General features: G+C 32.7%; 1 protein-coding gene and 1 non-coding gene across 2 annotated transcripts; both read left to right on the forward strand.

Annotated features, from left to right (window-relative positions):
- The first annotated feature begins 7985 nt into the window (after positions 1-7985).
- Positions 7986-8058, forward strand: TRNAK-CUU (transfer RNA lysine (anticodon CUU)). The gene has a single exon. It is a non-coding gene; the product is annotated as a tRNA-Lys (tRNA).
- A 4474-nt stretch (positions 8059-12532) lies between these two features.
- Positions 12533-20117, forward strand: LOC129880873 (probable methyltransferase PMT23). Its single transcript, XM_055955105.1, has 8 exons — positions 12533-13112; positions 16030-16179; positions 17954-18224; positions 18298-18408; positions 18659-18833; positions 18934-19188; positions 19286-19480; positions 19808-20117. Exons 1-8 carry the CDS (start codon positions 12642-12644, stop codon positions 20001-20003), a joined length of 1824 nt encoding a protein of 607 aa, XP_055811080.1. The 5' UTR covers positions 12533-12641; the 3' UTR covers positions 20004-20117.
- Positions 20118-20562: the final 445 nt, after the last annotated feature.

A 20562-nucleotide genomic window follows, 5' to 3' on the forward strand; every position in this document is an offset into this window, starting at 1 on the left:
GAAGTAGAGCTTTATTAATGATAAAGGGCAAATATAAGACGATTTGTATAAGGAAAAGTATGAACTAAATTATATAATTTCAAATTGAGCATTTCCTTTATAATATATGTGCATGTGATCTCTTCTAAAATTATTGCATAGAAATTGTTCGAAATGATGAAAAAATAAATTAGTACATGGTGGTAAGTTAAAAATTAAAGCTTGAAATTTCAATTTTTACTCGCAAACAAATAATTTTTACTAGCAATTGATGAAATATTATAATATTTTAAATGATAATTATTTTATTATTATTATTTCTGACTCTCACTTAATATTATAATTTTGAAATGAATCGATAATTGGACACTGAATTCCTTCAAACCTCGAAAGACAACAACAACAACAATAACAACCCAGTGAAATCCCACATCGTGGGGTCTGGGGAGGGTGGAGTGTACGCAGACCTGACTCCTACCAATGTAGGACGGCTGTTTCCGAAAGACCCTCGGCTCAATAAAAGCATAGAAAAAGGTCAGACAAGAATATTATAGTAAATAAGTAGATGACGAATACGGTCCAAACAATAGTATAATCAAAGCACAAAAAATAGTAGATATTATTATTGGATAATAACATAAATACCATAAATAACATACATCAGAGTACAAGAAATCATAGTGCGTTAATACGCCTACGAATAAGGGAGAATAAAACTACTATGTACTAGCCTTCTACCCTAATATGTGTCCTCCACACCCTCCTATCTAGGATCATGTCCTCGGTAAGTCGTAAATGCGTCATGTCCTGTCTGATCACCTCTCCCCAATATTTCTTCGGCCTACCCCTACCTCTCCTGAAACCATCCATGGCCAGCCTCTCACATCTCCGCACTGGTGCATCTGGGACTCTCCTCTTCACATGTCCAAACCATCTCAATCGCATTTCCCGCATCTTGTCTTCCACCGAGGCCACTCCTACCTTTTCTCGAATAGCCTCATTTCTAATCTTGTCACTCCTGGTGTGCCCACACATCCATCTCAACATTCTCATCTCGGCAACCTTCATCTTTTGCACGTGGGAGACCTTAACTAGCCAACACTCCGCCCCATATAACATAGCTGGTCTAACGACCACTTTGTAGAACTTGCCCTTAAGTTGTGGTGGCACCTTCTTATCACATAACACACCGGAGGCGAGCCTCCATTTCATCCATCCTGCCCCAATACGGTGTGTGACATCCTCGTCGATCTCTCCGCTGTCTTGCATGATAGAACCAAGGTATTTAAAACTACTTCTCTTTTGGATGGCTTGTTCCCCGAGCCTAACTTCCGCGCCAACCTCTTGAGGTGTCTCACTGAACTTGCACTCTAGGTACTCTGTCTTGGTCCTACTCAGCTTAAACCCCTTAGACTCCAAGGTGCGTCTCCAATCTTTCAGCTTAGTGTTAACTCCGCTACGAGTCTCATCGATGAGGACTATGTCATCCGCAAAAAGCATACACCATGGCACCTCACCTTGAATTTGTCGCGTCAATCCATCCATCACCAAGGCAAATAGGAACGGGCTAAGAGTTGATCCTTGATGCAACCCCATCATAACTGAGAAGTGTTCTGAGTCCCCTCCTACTGTCCTTACCCTGGTTTTGGCACCCTCGTACATGTCCTTGATCACCATTATGTACGCTACAGGTACACCTTTAGATTCCAAACATCTCCATAGTATCTCTCGTGCGACTTTATCGTAAGCCTTTTCCAAGTCGATGAACACCATATGCAAGTCTCTCTTCCTCTCCCTATATTGCTCCATTAGTCTCCTCATAAGGTGTATGGCTTCTGTAAGTTGAGCGTCCCGGCATAAATCCGAACTGATTCTCTAAAATAGACACGCCTCTCCTCACCCTCATCTCTACCACTCTTTCCCACACTTTCATAGTATGGCTTAGAAGCTTAATACTTCTATAGTTGTCACAGCTCTGGCTATCTCCTTTATTTTTGTAAACCTCGAAAGACATTAATTATATTATTTTTTTCAAAGTTTTCTAGCAAGAACGAAGTGATTAAGAGAGATAAAAATCACAATCAACTTTAAAATATCGCTCAATAATTTTCAAAGATTAAATAGATGATTTTGAATCTCGAAAAATAAAACACCAAACAATGCGTGACTTGGCGACACGATTACATGGGAAAGAAGAAAAAAAAATACCCGACATTAATTTACCATTGGGCTATTTGAGTCGACTAAACGTCGTCGTTTATGGGTTAGACAAAAATCGATGACCAATTTTTTCAACAGATAAGTCATACGTTTTGAATTTGGCAGTTAGCAGTTTTTGTCAGCTGTCCATTTGGCCACTAGGCAACTAGCCCATTGCTTTATTTATGCCAATTGTTAGTGTTTTTGCCAAAACTAAGGAAAATAATTATTTCCTTTGTTACAAATTATTTTCTCAGTCCAATAATACTTATTCATTATTAATTTTATACAATTCTTAAGAAATTATAAATAAAAGGATAATTTTATCATATCATCATTTGAATTTACTCTCTTTGTCAAATTTTAGTTGTCGAATATACTAAAAATAGTTATCCTAAATTAATTGTCAATTTAAACACTCGAGAAATAATTAGTCTTTTTTTTTTCAACTCTACCCTTAATAATTAAGTCATATTAAAATGTGAAAAATGTTATTACTACAATTCTATCTAATACTATCATTTTCAAAAAGGTCATTTTAAAGTTACAAGATTACTTCTTGTTAAACTTTTGGTATTCCTTGCCTATCATTCAATACATAACACATCAATCAATGATATTTAATGTATAAATTTAATAATCTATTAATAAAGACTAATTTTTATAATGATTGAAGAATATTTATAGTAGGGTTATATTAGTCAAATTGCATCCCTTATTATTTTTTCTTAAGGATTGTACCAGATCTTATTCTGACAACTAAAATGAAAAGGAGAGAATAATAAATACATGTCTTAAAATATGTAATAAGAAAATGAGTACTAATTAAATAAGAATAAATTAGAAATTAAATTAAAATTATCTCTTGATTTTATAGATTGGATAAATATTATTAAATATCTATTTTTAATATAGTAAAAAACAAAAAATAAAATAAGTGCAAAAAACACGCCCTCCGTTTCATTTTACTTTTGGTAAAATTGATAAGAACATTGTTTTGCCCTTTCAAAAATGTGCGAGCTCCACTTTTCTCAAAAAGTGAATTTTCCATTTGTCTCAAAAAGAAGTGGAACACATTGAAATATAATTGGACCGACACTCTCAGATACTGTTCATATTAAAATTTAATTAAATTTGAATTCGCATATTGCAGTGTCTATTTTTGAGAGGCGATGCTTTTAATATAATTTTTTTTTCGTTTTCAAGAGATTGAACTCCCAAAACTTTTGTAATTAAAAGCGGAGAAATCTCAACTTACAGAAATTTCACTAATTTAGGAACTAATAATTAGATACACTCTAATTTGTAATATTACGAATCTTATATATTTTGATGCATCCATATACATCAAATACATGTATCTTAGAATGCATGGGTCAAAATTAGGTGTAATTTATTCTAAATACATCGTATCCAAGGTGATTGGCATTTATTTAGAATACATGGACAAATATGGCTCGCCTCCCTCCTATTTCGCTCGTCACTCTCCAATGTATTTGATATCTCAGACACATGCGAATCACAATAATTACAAATATATGTATATGTATTTTTCTCAATATATAATAGAATTTTTTTAATTAGTAATAAGATATATAATTATTTAAAAATAGATAAAAATAATAAATATGATATGGAAATATATCGAATAAGATAGTTCCTCCGTAATATGTAGGAGTTTAGTTTTGTCTAGTGTAGTTCTTGACCGCGGTAAATTGACTTTGTCCGCTTCAAAGGATAAGACGAATGAAAAGGAAACAACATATGTAAAGCAATATTTCTCTCTCCCAACCTATATAACTATGATAATTTAAATTTTATTGAATTTATAATATAAAATAATTTGGACTACATCAACTTCAAGATAATAGACCAAAAAAATATTGTAATTAATATAATTAAATAAATTATTTATTTAACTTCAAAAATTTCATTTAATTGGATTATATATGATGAGGCCATTTTATAAGTTTAAAGTCTAACCAACAAGAGTTGTGGTGGAGTGATAAGTACACCTTCATTTTTAATCAAGAGGTCTCGAGTTCGAGTTCCCTTGGGTACGGAGTCGCCTTTGTTAGAGAGCGTTTTACCCCTAATGTGGGACTTTTCGACGCGAATCTAAATTTAATCGAACTCCAATATGAATATACCGGACACTAAATGGAAAACTAAAATAAAAAGTTCAAAGTCAAAATAGCTATTAGTCCATCTTAAAGTACAAAGTCATGTCACATATCAAATGATGTGACAATTCGAATCAAATAAATAAGTCAAAATAATATAATGTCACGTGTGTAGAAGACATGTTCTAGTCAATCAAATTGGAGTTTGTCATCGAAGAAATATGATTGATCAGTGGTTAAGCTATAGAACTAGATACGTAAGAAATGATTAATCAAATTACACATCCTTCAGTAAAAATATAAATATAGGTCCTAGTAACTCTGTCACGACCCAAGCCTAGGGCCTAGACGTGACATGGCAAATGAGGAATCCGAAAGTACCTCAATCAAGCCTCTTAGCATTTTTTTAGCCTTTCATAGGTAATGATGATAAATAAATAAGCGGAAATCATAATAGTAAATCTTCAACTTACATATGTCCAACAATACCTCTAACTATTAGATTTAATGAGGCTAAGACAAGTCTCTAGCTCACCCTCAATTATAATAGAAGAAATGTCATAGTAAAATATCTTAACATATCATAAGCTAGAAAGATAAAGGAGTATTGGTCCCAGAACATGGGAACTCACCAAAAGTAGTCTTCAATGGAATATCAACTAGCCACGTTAAGGAGAACGAGGAGGAGCACTGATCCCTACATGGTGATATCATGTAGGCAAAAGAGTATGCGTTAGTACTTTGAATGTACTAAGTATGTAAGGATGCATGAACATTGATGAAACATTAAAACATTTATGTAATATGGAACATAATTTAATGTATGCATAATAAATCATATATATATCCTTTAAAACATTCATTTTGTGGGAAATTAACCATAACCGACATTTAAGACCATGCGAGCTATTACATGAAATCCAACATAACCCCCTACGTTGACCGGGGAGACTACTTGCCGGGTAGAACTCCGTCAACTTCATTCATTTCTTTAACTTTAAGGGCTATTTATGAATCCATTAGCCTAAGCCTACAAGGGTTCCTATATTGGCACATAGTTAATGAGACAAGGGGTTGCTACTAGGATTTCCTTACCGAATCTCACCTCAATGCCTCATTCGGTGCTAAGTCAATCCCACGAAATAGTTTAATACTTCAAAATATTCATAGCATATAACTTGAGAATTCAAACATCATATTCGGTAGAATAACTCATTAAAACATTTGATAATTCAAATATGCAAGAATTGTCCTTATTGCATAAAAAATCCATCATTCATATCATTTCATAAGACTCCCCTTTTTATCATAGATGTTGCTTTCATAAACATTTATTTGGAGTCAAAGCTTTCAAGTCAAACTTTATTAAAAACATAGTAAAACTAGATGGATTCAAATTACTTCAACTTGCAAATATGTATATAAATAAATATACATAAATACTTTGAAATCCATTAATTAAAAATCATGCATTAAACAATTCACCATTAATTTCAAGAACCTTTAAATAGATAAATAGAGGAATTACTTATAAACCATCAATTCATACATATAAAATTATGTTGCATCAAAATAGATCAATAATTATTAGTTTAACCATGATTCATACTATTAAGTAAAAATAAGAATTACCACAAGAAAATATTACTTGAAATCAAAAGACTTAATTGAAAGAGTTTTTGGAGTACATGGGTGAAAGAACCCATGGATAAACACCCACATAACTTAGAGTAGAGCTTAAAAAAAATAAATATAATTTATCATATAATCAAAATAATTTAGACATAAGAGTGGAAGGAATACTCTCATTGAAGCCTTACATACCTGAAATCCGAAGCTTTAGTCGGAACCGAAAGACTTAATGAACACTCTTGAGTCCTAAATTTTCTCCCCGCCGGAACGTTTTATGTACTACCCGGAGTATATGAATCACCAGAATAGCATTTCTTCACTACTAAGAACTAAAACTATATTTGAGAATGTGTAAAGAAGTGTATAGAGAGAAGACTTGTTTGAGAAAGTTTGATGAATAAAATGAGGAAATAAGGTGGGTATTTATAGGTGGGAAAGAGAGACCTAACAATAAATAAAATAATTATAAAGAAAAATCTGAAAATTTAATGGAATCTATTGATGTCATGGATGATGTTAAATGGAGGACAATTTATGTCATGAGTGATGTCAAATGTATCTAGATCTTTTCATGGTAGGTGAAATGAGTTATCTTTGACAGAATACTCCTTTTCGGAGCTACGTTTGAATAGGATAAATTTCTTATTAGGATTTAGTGTCTTCATAAGAATTGTAGATATAGAAGTCTAGTTTTATGTAGTTCAAGAATCAACCAATTTGGATAATTCTACAGTAAGATATGATTTTTCTTCTATAAACACTCCTTTCCGTCACAACATTCTGTCTTACAACAATTAATTTATTTGACTTACTTAACCTCAGAAACTTAAAATATGGTATTCATAAGAGTTGTAGGTAAATATCTTGTGGTTACTCAGAAATTTGAATCATTTAATTTGGATATTCCTATGAAAATTTATGCCCAAAATACAGAGGCTGTATCATATTTAGGCGAGAATTGAAACATCGTATACAACGTTTTTAGGGGATGTTACAATCTCGTAAAAAGATCAGAATTAAGAATAAAAAGCAAGAAAAAGCTTGTGAATAAAGATCACATATTCTTTACAAGTTACAAGTTCAAGCAATCAAGTTTTAAGTGCTAGAATGAAAGAAAATCAACCAAGGCGTTTAAGATCAAGTTACTTGCCGTGAAATCTATATTCATTATTCGTGGCAATCATTTAAGTGTTCGTGAGGAATAATTCAAATTCAAGTTCTTGACAAAGATTCAAAATCAAGCTACTTATACTCTTGAATCTAAATCCAATTCAAGTTCAACATATATAGTTTATATTATTGTTATGAAAAAATAAATAATTATTATAAAGACCGTAACACTCATTATAGTTGAAATCAAATAGTACATTTATTGCTCAATTTTTATCTCTTGATTATTATTTTTCTTGACTTGAATTTTGTTGTTTATAATGACAGTCTATACTTTTTAATCGGTCCCTTAAAAATGTCATATATCTATATTCAATAACAATTTTATTTTATAATACCCATTTTATTCATGAGATGATTAATAGCTCTATAAATATCTATAACTTATTTTTCACCATTCTTCACTTTTGTTGTTTCTTTTTTCGAATTGTTTTGTTATGCTTTTTCTTGAGTTGGAGGTCCATCAAAAACAACTTTTTTACCTCCCAAGATAGAGTAAGGTCTGATGCATACATACTATCTTTTCCAGACCTAACCAGTGAAATTACACTGAATATGTCATTGTTGTAACTTGATTTAGATCACATATTTTTTTTTAAAAAAAACTCTTTCATAAATTTCGTATCCAATTAACATAATCACATAAATTGAAAAAAAAAATACTATATTTTGACTTTAGAATGCCCATCATTCTTCCCATCATTCTTGTCCATAAATTTCTTCCTATGTTCAATCAATCCCCTTTATAGACTTTTTCCTTCAAATGTCATTGGTAACGTATTGACAACTTCATTGTTCTAAAAATAGTTACAAAGTTAAAAAGGCCGTTCTTTCGGAAGTTTCATTCCATCAACTAATAATATTAGCTAAAATAAACAATCAGCCCGTCTAGCTCAGCTGGTAGAGCGCAAGGCTCTTAACCTTGTGGTCGTGGGTTCGAGCCCCACGGTGGGCGGTAATTCTTTGTAGGATTGTGAAATTTAATGATTTTCTCACCTCCATTATCAACAACCAAAACAAAAGAAACACGTATTAAAAAAAAAAAAAGTTTTTAACACAATCAAAGAATGAATTTGTTAATTTTTTTTCATTTTTATTTTAAATTTGTAACTTATCTTTCAAATTCGATTTTATTTTTTTGTAATTGTTTCAAATCTGTCTTTTTCCTCATCTCTTTTCTTCACAATTTCAAATCCTATTCAACCATCTTCAACAATTTTTTTCTCCATATATCTGTTGGCATCAATTCAAAAAAGGAAATGGGAGAAGGACTACCTATGTGGAGAAGAAAAAAGGTGGATGAGGGAGATGGAGAAAGATCAACAAAGATAAGGCGGACAGGGGAAAGGTGTGTTGCATTGGAATGACGAGGAAGCCATTAATGATGGTTAGATGGGGATGAGATATGGAGATGGTGAGAAGAAAAATTAAGATGTTGCTGTAATTTCTTTTTATTTATTTATTTTAATTATTGAAATGTATCTTCTTCTTTTTAAAAAAATAATTAACTAAATAGTTTTAAAACTATTAAAATTAAAATTCATAGTATTCTTTTAATAATCATTTTTGATATATATGTCACATGTCTTTATTTAATTCATCACTTTGACATGTCATCGACAAGTGAGTTACACTCTTCTTAACAATTTTGATGATTATAAAAAAATGTCAAAATGACACAACAAAACTCTACTATAGGTATTTAAAATGAACAAAATATACTTAAGATACTTAAGTGAAAGTTGGTGCCAACTTTAGAGGGTCAATGATGGTTCAGCCTCGTGCGCATTGACAGTCATGTTAACTCATCATGTGTGGTGACAATATCATGCATGCTGACATGTATCATGTTGATCAATCATACATGTATAACATGTGTTACATTTCTAAGCCATTTTTTCGTATATTTATGCATAGACACTTTCCATCAAAGTGTAAAGTTACTTAATTTCCACCTTACAAAATCACCCCATAAATTCTAACTATTATTCTTTGATTAACTCTTATATTTATTAAACTCAATTTAATTACATGAGACATATATCTTACAATATCTACACAAAAAGATGATCAGTCTTCTTAATCATACTAAGAGTTAACTAACTTTCAAGACATCCAAAAAAGAAATGAAAGAACAGACAAAATTAATAATTTTCTTATTTATAAAAAATAATTTAATAACTTCCCTATAGTAATGTAAATATAATAATTTGAATAACCATTTATAGGTTGGATGGAGTCAAGAGTGTTGCAGTGGCCAGTGGTCAGTGGGAGTGGCCTGCCATGCTCCATTGCTATTAAGCCACTCCACCTAAATCAACAACCCTCACACAAGTGGGAAGTTTTAAAAAAACAAGGTAAAGAGTAAAATGTTTTTGAAATATGCGAAATGAAATAGATTAGCTGATCGTTAATTGTTGGAATTAAATATCCCTTTGACATTATTAGAATGAGTTAAATTTGTTTTTATTTTAAAAAAAGATGGAAGGTGAGCATTTAAGTAATGTCGTATATTCAGCAATTAAGATTAATCGTTTTAAATGGGGGTAGACATAGTATGGTATATACCGAATTATCATATCATATTAAAATTTTTGATATCATGATTTTGGTATTATGGTATTTGATATGGTATATGGTATACAATTTATATTTTTATGGTATTCGGTATGGTATTTGATATTTAGAAATAACATACTGAAATATCGAATACCATACCAAATTAGATAGTTACATAAATAACACGCGCGCGCGTGCGCGCACACACACACACACATATATATATATATATATATATATATATATATATATATATATATATATATATATATATATATATATATAAAGAGAGAGAGAGGTGAAAATCATTTTCACCCCCAACTTTGCTTTTAAAATTACCCCCCCTCAACTTTGAACAATAATCAAACTCCACTATTTATCCTTATTAAAATTTTAAAATGTCTATTATACCCTTTCATTATCAATTTTTTTGTTACTTCTTCAGAAATCATGATATTTTTATTTTTTTCTTTAATGTAACAATTTTTTTGTAAAAGCATAAACATTATTTTTTGGACAAAAAAGTGAAAAATACTAATTAAGTATATAAGTTAATGATGTTCTATAATGAAGTAAATTAGCATAATGAGAAAATTAATTTTATTAATAATAATCAAAACTCTAATATTTATTTATACAAGTGAAAATAGCAGAGAATAATAACTATACAAATATATTTCAAGGTATGAAGTACAAATAATTAATTTAATTAAGATTTTTTTAAAGATTGTATTATTTAGATTTTAAATTATTTTAGATTATAACTTATGTAATACTCCATCAATGTCAATCAAAACTTGCTTATTTATATAAAATAGAATATCCACCGCCATTTATATTACTTGACTCTCATTCTAAAAATAATTATTTTAATTTACTTGTCAAATTTATGAAATTAAAGAATTTAAGAAATTTTAATATATTTTTATTTCTACCCTTAGTATTAAATAACTGCATAAAATAATAATAGTCAAATTTAAGGTTTCAAAATATTATTAATAATGTTAGTTTAGTAAAATACACCTCTAATTAATTTTTCGTAAGGGGTGTCATATATATCAAGAAGAGTCAAGTAATATGAAATGCATACAGTAAAAGAGTGGAGAAAAGAAAAAATATACGTATACATACATATACACACGCTTAATGCATATTATATTGAAATAACGGTCATAAGAATAATATTAAATTTTATGATAAATTCATAAAAATATTATTCTACTTATAATGTTAAAGAACTTTAAGATTTTTTTTTTATAAATATCTATGTTAAAAAATAAATTATATATAATATAAAGAGATATTAAATAGATGTGATATAACAAGGGTAAAATGGATAATGCATGAGATAAAAGGGAAGAGGGGGGTGATTATTGATTTACGGATTCGCAGGGGGCCTCAGGCCCTACTTAGTTGACTGATAATGACATCAAAGTTGAGGGGAAAGTTTGATTTTCAAAAGCAATTATATATATATATATATATATATATATATATATATATATATATATATATTAAAAAACTAACAACTATGCAACCGAGTATTAGTATAAACTAAATGTTTAGAATTTAAAACTTTAACTACTCTATTTTGATTGAAATATAATTGATTAACAAAATGAGTTGTTTGTATTTTCTTTTGAATATATGTTTCTACATGAGTAATGTTTTAGTATGATACAATTGACACCATTTTTTAAAACGTCGAAGTCATAATACTCTTTTATATGAGTATAGATTAGTCGAAGTTAACAAACTATGATTATCGATTTGTCATACCGCAAAATATCGAAACTGAACTTCAAAATACCAAATTATTTATAATTAAATTGGTATAATAATGATATAATAATTTTAAAAATTGAATATCAAAATTACCGTACTGAAATTTCAAATATCATACCATACCATATCATATCATGTCCATCCTTAGTTTTAAATAGATATAAACTAAACCTTTTGCATAATTTAAATGAATGCTAACAAATTGATTACCTGCTAATGCCGCTCAAAGCTATCTGACTGTGTAAAAAATATTTATATCATCGATGTCTATTAGTCAAAGTCATTTTAAGGTAATAATACGATACAAATAGAATACGTAAAAAATCATCCAAACTAAGATGTAAAGTTGAAAGTACATATTACACAAATGGTAACATTGAAAGTGGCTTTATTTCAGCCACATTAGATTCTATTGTCAGTCGATAAGTTCCTCCCCATGGCCCATGGGCTCCATCCTACTTTTGTCTGCTCACCATTTTAACAACAATCATACATGGATCGATGTAGTTTCACTCTTAATTATAGATTTTAAATTTAAATTTTGGGTATAATTTTTTTTATTGAAAGTGTTATTTTTGAATGAATTCTATAATATATGATTTAAATTTAGTCGGAAATCTGAATATCGAGTGAAAAATCCAAAAAAAATAATCATAATAATATATTCACTAAAATTCTACGAATGAAATCTGAAAAAGATTTAGTATTTATTTTGTAAAGATAGAGAATTTGTTTCGAAAGACCTTATGACTTTTTCACTATCTCATAAAGGTAGAAATATTATTTTCAAAAAATCCTATACCCAGATTTTGTCACTACATCATGAAGTTAGAGAAATTATTTTAAAAAAATTCTATACCTATACTTTATTACTATCTCACGGAGGTAGACAGACAATGTCACTATATATGAAGTTAGAGAAGTTATTTTCAAAAGATGTTATATCCATACTTGATCACTGTTTTATAAAGATAGAAAAATTATTTTCTAAATATTATAGCGAAGAAAACATAACAACTTAACACGTAAACAGCCTAAGCCTACAAGAACTTTTCACCCTTTTAAACTATGTTTCAAAAACATTATTAGTACTACTATTTTCTTATCAAATTTTTGACTGAGATACTTTTTCACACTGTTTTCTCTACAGATCTCACTACAAAAATCTCCGATCTCTCCAAAGAAGCCAGAAAAATGGCCATATCAGCTATGAAAAAACTCTTCAAAGAACGCAAAATCCCATTCTTGTTCTTTTTCTTCCTTTTACTATTCTTCGTCACTTTCATCCTCATATCCAACTCACAAAAATCCCCTGTTTTCATAGCCACCGACAGTTCTTCAACACCCATTTCCTCAAATCCAATAATTTCACAAACCCAATTGAATGCAATCGCTAATAATTCAAACCCATCTAATGATTTTCTATCGAACGATACGAAAAATGATGAATTGGGTGTGGAGAATTTTGATTGGAAATTGTGTGAGAGTTCAGTAGCAGTTGATTATATACCTTGTCTCGATAATTGGGAGGCTATAAAGGCGCTGAAATCGAGGAGGCATATGGAGCATAGAGAGAGGCATTGTCCTGACCCAAGTCCAAGTTGTTTGATTCCACTGCCTGATGGGTATAAACTGCAAGTTCCATGGCCTAAGAGCAGGGACATGGTGAGATTGATAGGTTTTTTTGGTGGTAAGATTTGTTTTTTTATTCCTTGTTTACATGATTTTAGAAGCAATTGTTCTTTCCATATATGTCCATGCCTAGTGGATAGAGTTACTCCGTATTTGTGCGCGTGGGAGGTAAAAGGTAGTCTTTTGGCATTTGTGAGCTGCGCACAAGCTGGCCTGGACACCACTTTTATAAGAAAAAGCAATGGTTAGGAGCTGGATCTTATAGTGTTTTTTTTATGGCCGAGGTGTCCGGGCTAGCTTTCGCATACCTCGATTCATTCCACAAGATAGCTGACACCTCTCCAGCAACAGACATTAGATAACTCTGTCCACCGAGGCTAGGACAGATACAAAGAATCACCTAATATTTTTTTGTCTCTATTGAGATTTGAACCTGACACCTCATGGCTCTCCATCACTTCATTGACCACTAGGCCACACCCTTGTGTGCGAATCTTATAGAGGTTATAGCTGCTAGATTTTATTCCCATAGTACATATGGGTCATAGAGTTGTTGCTGTTAGATTTATGGTTATGAGTTTAACTTCTATACTTTGATATTGTAGAAGTCTCATAGACTAAAACTACAAGTAGTTGTACAAGAAAATGGAATTAATAATTTGGAAAATATGGTAGGTTGTACAAATTCAGTAGAGAGTAGAGACTGGATCTTAAAGTGGTTTTGGTTGTTAGATTTTATTCGCATTGTACACATGATCAGTCACAGAGTTGTAGCTTTTAGAATTTAGGTATAGTACGGATTGTATATAGAATGCAATAGGTCCTTCTCTTCTTACAATACATGTAGGATCGGCAGCAACAATGCTGGGGTGGTCAGTGTTGCGGTTGACGATTCAGCTCTCGGAAATGTCAGTATTTTGGCATCTCTCGTTGCTTCGGATGAGAAGGAAGCTTCTCACAGATATTGACTATATCCGACAACCAACGGGTGTTTTTCCAAAAACCAGCATGGGTGGCATTGAAACTTGGCTGAAGAAGTTCCCTGTTACCTTCTGTATTAGGAACAGAGGTGGTTTTTACCTTAGATCCGGGTAATTTAGCTTTCGTTAAGGACTGACTGTCTAGTTACTAGTTTTTTTATTTTGGTGGTGATACACGAGAGCAGGGGAGAATCCAGGATTTCAAGATGGGTGCATTATCATGATAGGCGGATCCATGATTTAAATTTGATGGGTTCAACCATTACGTTCTTACTATTGAACCCGTTACACTTGTGAAATTATAGTTTTTAAAAAACTATTTTTTTAGTGATTTTCACATATATATGTATATTCCTCCACTGCTACTAGATGTAATACAAACATTTAATTTAATTATGTAAAATTTTATGATTACAAAAGGAGAACAAATATTTCAATACGTCTGATTAGGATTAGAAAGAATAAGCTAAATATATACGAGAGATATAGAAAAGACATACTTAATTAAAACACAAGATAGATCCGAACTGAACCCTCAAATGCAATCGTACAGGTGTGCTCAATAACCATTTCACCATATGACTCTTTAAGCTTGGGCGTGCACATCTATATTTAAGTAGTTTTGGAAAGATAATATTCGTATACATGGTCTAGGGAGCATAGCATGGATGCATGTGAACCCACACTCCTCCCCTTGGATACCCCCCATGCACGAGTGCTCTTGTTAGTGTTAGCACTCTGATTGTCAAAAGCATTTTTACTTGTAGGTAGCTGTTGCTTTATTAGTCTTTCCTTACCCGCACATGTCAGGAGCGGAATAATAAAGTGTCATGCGGAAGCTAGCAAAACAAACCTCAAAAGACCATGAGTAAGAAGATGAACGAGAAATATACCAAAAGAGACACGAATATTTAATGTGGTTCGGTCAACCGACCTACATCCACAAGAGAAGATGAACAATCCACTGTATAAAAGAGAGTACAAAATATCGAGAGAAATAACCTCAAAAATTCACTCATAATAAAAAAAGGTTCACACAAGTGTTAACGTAATACTTATGTCTCACCGTTTCTCCCTCTACACAAAACTCTCAAAGCCCCTAGGACTATACTGTAAATGCTACCATGTTAGAAGAATGACCCTCTATTTATAGAGCCATAAACATTTTCCTACAAGAAAAAAGATTAGTCAAATATTGAGACTTTGTGTTTTTTTTTAGGAAAAGGAAAACCCAATTCTGCTAGGAAAGTCAGGGCAAACACCCTATAATTTGAATTTCTTGACTTTGACATTGAGAACACTGGGCATAAATCACATTGCGTAAACATCCGTTGGGATTTCGCATGACACTTGATTATTCCGGTCCTGACAAAGGCACCTTTGTAGAGAAAAAGATTGGACATCATGGCTGCATAAATTGTTCTGCATCCGTTTAGTGGATAACATGGTTTGTGAATGGATCATCAGTTGCAGTTATTTTTAATCGTCCAAAAAGCAATACTTTTCTCTCTATTTTTATCCTAATTTTTCTCTTGTGAAATGAGACTATCAGGATGGCATGAACACGGCCGAAACCATGTTATCAACTATTCGGAGTGTTCACAGGAACCATAGTTCTTTAAAAATGACCATCCTACTATTCCTTGGGTGATGGCGATTATAAATTTGTGCAATATTATGGTTTACCAATAAAAATCTTTGCTACTGAAGCACCTTATTGGCTTCGAATGAACTCTCATGGCTTATTGTAACCTACAAGACCAAGTTTCCCATCATTTCACTTTGACTTCTGGGAATCGTAGGTTCAAATACTGATCGATTTCCTCATTTTACATGCTGCAATTCTCTGATGAAATTGATGTGTTGTTTATCCAAAAGCATCATGTTCGATTCACTCATATATTTTGCTCGGTTTGTCAAAAAATACCCTTGCAGTAACTGATTCTTTGTGTATTTTTAATTTCTGATAGATATGGTATAACAACGTTCCTCATCCTAAGCTTGTGGAATATAAGAAGGACCAGAATTGGGTGGTCAAATCTGGTGATTATCTTGTTTTTCCTGGTGGTGGAACACAGTTCAAGGATGGAGTGACTAACTATATCAAGTCAATTCAAACGGTAGTATCTCTACTTTACATACATGTTGTCCTTCGTCACATCAAGCTACTATCGCATACAATATATGTTTAGACTGCTGTTAACTTGGATGAACATCATATTGCATGTCCTGCGTTTTTCATGTGAACCTTTTAGACATGTCTCAAAGAAGCTTCAAACTCCTTGCCCCTCGACCAATTCAACTGTCAAATTAAATGCAGATGAATCTTTGATATGTTAATTTAGATTAATTGATACTTCTCTGTGATTTTCAAGTAGGGTTCAGTATATCTCTTTCATGAAATGGTGCATTAAGAACCTTTCTATGATAAAAAAAAACATTACTTTTAGATAATCAAAATCTTATGGGATTTAGATAGAAGCCAAAGGTTATACATGTTCATATACTGTTATTCTATACTAGGCCATAGGATTTCGCTAGTACATCTGATCGAGCAATTTGTTCAATAGCACTGTTATTCCATACTAGGCCATAGGATTTCTCAAGTATATCTGATTGAGCAATTTGTTCAATATCACTGTTATTCCATACTAGGCCATAGGATTTCACAAGTATATCTGATCGAGCAAATTGCTCATAGAGTTCTGTTATTCCATACTAGGCCATAGGATTTCTCAAGTATATCTGATTGAGCAGTTTTTTCATATAGTACTGTTATTCCATATTAGGCCATAGGATTTCTCAAGTATATATGATCGAGCAAATTGTTCATATAGTACTGTTATTCCATCCCAGGCCATAGGATTTCTCAAGCATATCTGATCGAGCAATTTGTTCATATAGTACGGTTATTCCATACTATGCCATAGGTTTCTCAAGTCTATCTGATCGAGCAATTTGTTCATATAGTACTGTTATTCCATACTAGGCCATAGGATTTCTCAAGTATATCTGATCGAGCAATTTGTTTATATAGTACTGTTATTCCATACTAGGCCATAGGATTTCTCAAGTATATCTGATCGAGCAATTTGTTTATGTAGTACTGTTATTCCATACTAGGCCATAGGATTTCTCAAGCATATCCGATCTAGCAATTTGTTCATATACTGTTCTCCAGTATATCTGATAGAGCAATTTGTAGCATCAATATTACATTAAAGAAAGTGATACCCATAAACAATTGAAATGTGTATTATCCAAGTCATCTAATCATGTTGTATATGTTTTATAAGCTATTTGTACATGCACTAACACCTACTCTCTCTGTCCCAATTTATGTGGCATATTCGTACATGCACTAACACCTATTCCCTCTATCCCAATTTATGTGGCACACTTTCCTTTTTAGTCCGTTCCAAAAAGAATGTCACCTTTCTATAATTATAAACAATTTAACTTTAAAATTCCTCTTATATACCCTTAATGAAATTATTTATGGGCACACAAATAGTCAAAGAGTGTTTTAGACCACACATTTCAAAATTCTTTCTTTCTTTAACTTTGTGCCAAGTCGAACAATGCCACATAAATTGGGACGGAGGGACTATCTAGTTTCATTTTCATTCACGATCTTTTTATGTTGACTGCTGAGGGATTAGTGGCTAAGAAAAGATTAATTTCAAATTGAAATTCTTTTAGTGATGTCTTTGTTTCTTAAGTGTGCAGCAAAGTACTTACTATTTCATTAATCCCCATTGTTCTTTAATTTTTTCCTTTCTTTTCTTTTTCAATTTCTCTCTTGTTCATGAAGGGGAGACATTATTTCTTTATCTTTCATTTGTTCTGCAGTCATTATGTTGGAGCTGAGGTATTTCTTACTTTTTCATTCAGACTTTTCCAAAAATTGAATGGGGAAAGCATATAAGGGTCATTTTAGACGTTGGCTGCGGTGTTGCTAGCTTTGGTGGGTATTTGCTGGATAAAAATGTCATTACCATGTCACTTGCACCAAAGGATGAACATGAGGCTCAGATACAGTTTGCACTCGAACGTGGAATCCCCGCTACTCTCTCAGTCATTGGAACTCAAAAGCTGGCATTTCCAGATAATGCATACGATATGATTCATTGTGCTAGATGCAGGGTTCATTGGGATGGAGATGGTAGTTCACTATTTTTAAATTTCCAACACCGTCATCTATATTGTTTTACTTGGTAATCAATCTCAAATTGTAGGAGGAAAGCCATTGATGGAACTAAACAGGATACTTAGGCCTGGAGGGTTTTTCATATGGTCAGCAACGCCCGTTTATCGGGATGACGAAAGAGATAAGAAAGTCTGGAAAGGTTATTACTCATGGATATTCAAGCTCTCCGAATTAGCATTCCTAAGTTTTTTATTTAATGATCAGCTTCAATCTGAATGCTGACTAGGCATAGTGCTGGTATTTTGTACCTTCCTTCTGTTTGCGATCACTGAATTTTATTCGAAAAGCTCTGTGAAAGACCAAGAAAACACAGAGCTGCAAAAGTGAAGTTTCTTGAAGTGAGTTATTCAATATCTCTAAGTGGCACTCTACTTTCTTCCCGTTTGCAGCTATGGTTGCACTAACTGAAGCAATATGCTGGAAGGTAGTGAAGAAGACCTTTTTTGACTCAGCTGGTGTCGGGCTAGTTATATATCAAAAGCCAGTTTCATCTTCCTGCTATGGAAACCGCAGAGAAAATAATCCACCACTATGTGACCAGAACAATAGATCAAATAGTTCATGGTATGCTCAAAACACCATGATGATCATTATCATTATATCCTTGACTTTATCACGCTGCCACCATTCCGCTCCAATCATTTGTTTTATATCCTACGTGCAGGTATGTGTCTCTGGATAGCTGTCTTGTACCACTCCCCACGAGTAGCACTGGCAATACATATGCGTGGCCTGCACCGTGGCCCCAGAGGCTAAACAATAAACCTGAACGCTTATCCCAAATAACAGATACCGAAGATGTTTTCGATGAGGACACAAAACACTGGGCAGCGTTGGTCTCGGATGTTTATCTTGGAGGCCTTGCTATAAATTGGTCAAGCGTGAGGAACGTGATGGACATGAATGCTGGTTACGGAGGGTAAGAGAGTTTTTATGTTGGAAGCGCATTGTCATTTGCACTTTATTTTCTCTGTTGACCTAACTTGGTGACTTTTCCATGGTAATTACATTTACAGGTTTGCCTCGGCAATCATTGATCAACCTCTATGGGTAATGAATGTCGTTCCCATCAGTGGGCCAGATACTCTCTCCATTATCTTCGACAGAGGGCTGATTGGTATATACCATGACTGGTGCGAGTCCTTCAATACCTATCCTCGGACATATGATCTTCTACATTCCAGCTTCCTCTTTGGAAATTTAACTCAAAGGTTCAATAACTACCTTCTCAGTACACTATTATTTTGTCTGTTTCCCATCCGATGTATAGAGTATCTGCTTTGGAGACCTGACTAAACTGTATTTGCGCTTGTATGGGCCATTGGAAAGGGGGGAAGGGGGGGGGGGGGGGACTCCCTACTGGGATTTTTTTCATCTTAGGACTTGAACTCGAGACCTCTGGTTAAGGGTGGAGGGATCCTATCCATCCCATCCCATCCCTAGCTATTGTGGTTTTGTTTGTACGTGTTCTCGTTCCATTAACGGTATATTCTATATTTTCTCATGAGGTGAACTTTTTGGTATCTCTGTTTTCGCAGATGCGACGTGGTGGAAGTAGTTGTGGAGATGGATAGAATAGTGAGACCAGGTGGATTTGTTTTAGTTCAGGACACAATGCCAATGCTTAACAAGCTTAGCTCAATTCTACAATCACTTCATTGGTCAGTAAATCTGCAGCAAGAACAGTTTCTTGTTGGTAAAAAAGGCTTTTGGCGTCCACAAGTCAGAATATGAAATGCACAACCTCTTTTTCCTTGTATATTTATTTATATATACAGTACACTTATTTTATCTCTTCTATGCCTACAAAAGGGGAAAAAATAATCATAGTTCTCAAGTTGAAGCAAATTTTGTTCTTATCATTAGAATCATTCTTTTCTTAAGTGTTTGTTTGACAATATGTAGAAGTTGAGTTTGCATGCTTTATTTATTTAAGTTGATTTTTTGCAATAGAAGTTGGTGTTTACTTTTAGAGATGTTCGAATATAGTTTTTGCCAAATCTTTGAAAAACTCGATTTTCGCAGTTTATAGGGTAAAATTTACAAATAGAAAGTTTTCAACGTCTGAAATTGAAAAATAAATTGAATTTGCCCGCCGTGTGAAAGGAATAGCCTTGAATCTTGAGAATGAGAATGTAAAGATTGTTGTCTTTGATAGTGATAATGTTATTAAAGAAGGAGATCTTGTCAAGCGTATTGAATCTACGGAAAAGGCTATGCTAGGGCATGTGGTTGATGGCGTGTGAGTACCTATTGGTGGAAGGAGTTTATAAGCAATCACGAGTAAAGACGT

The sequence above is a fragment of the Solanum dulcamara genome, chromosome 2, assembly GCF_947179165.1.
Source record: "Solanum dulcamara chromosome 2, daSolDulc1.2, whole genome shotgun sequence".
Taxonomy (NCBI): domain Eukaryota; kingdom Viridiplantae; phylum Streptophyta; class Magnoliopsida; order Solanales; family Solanaceae; genus Solanum; species Solanum dulcamara.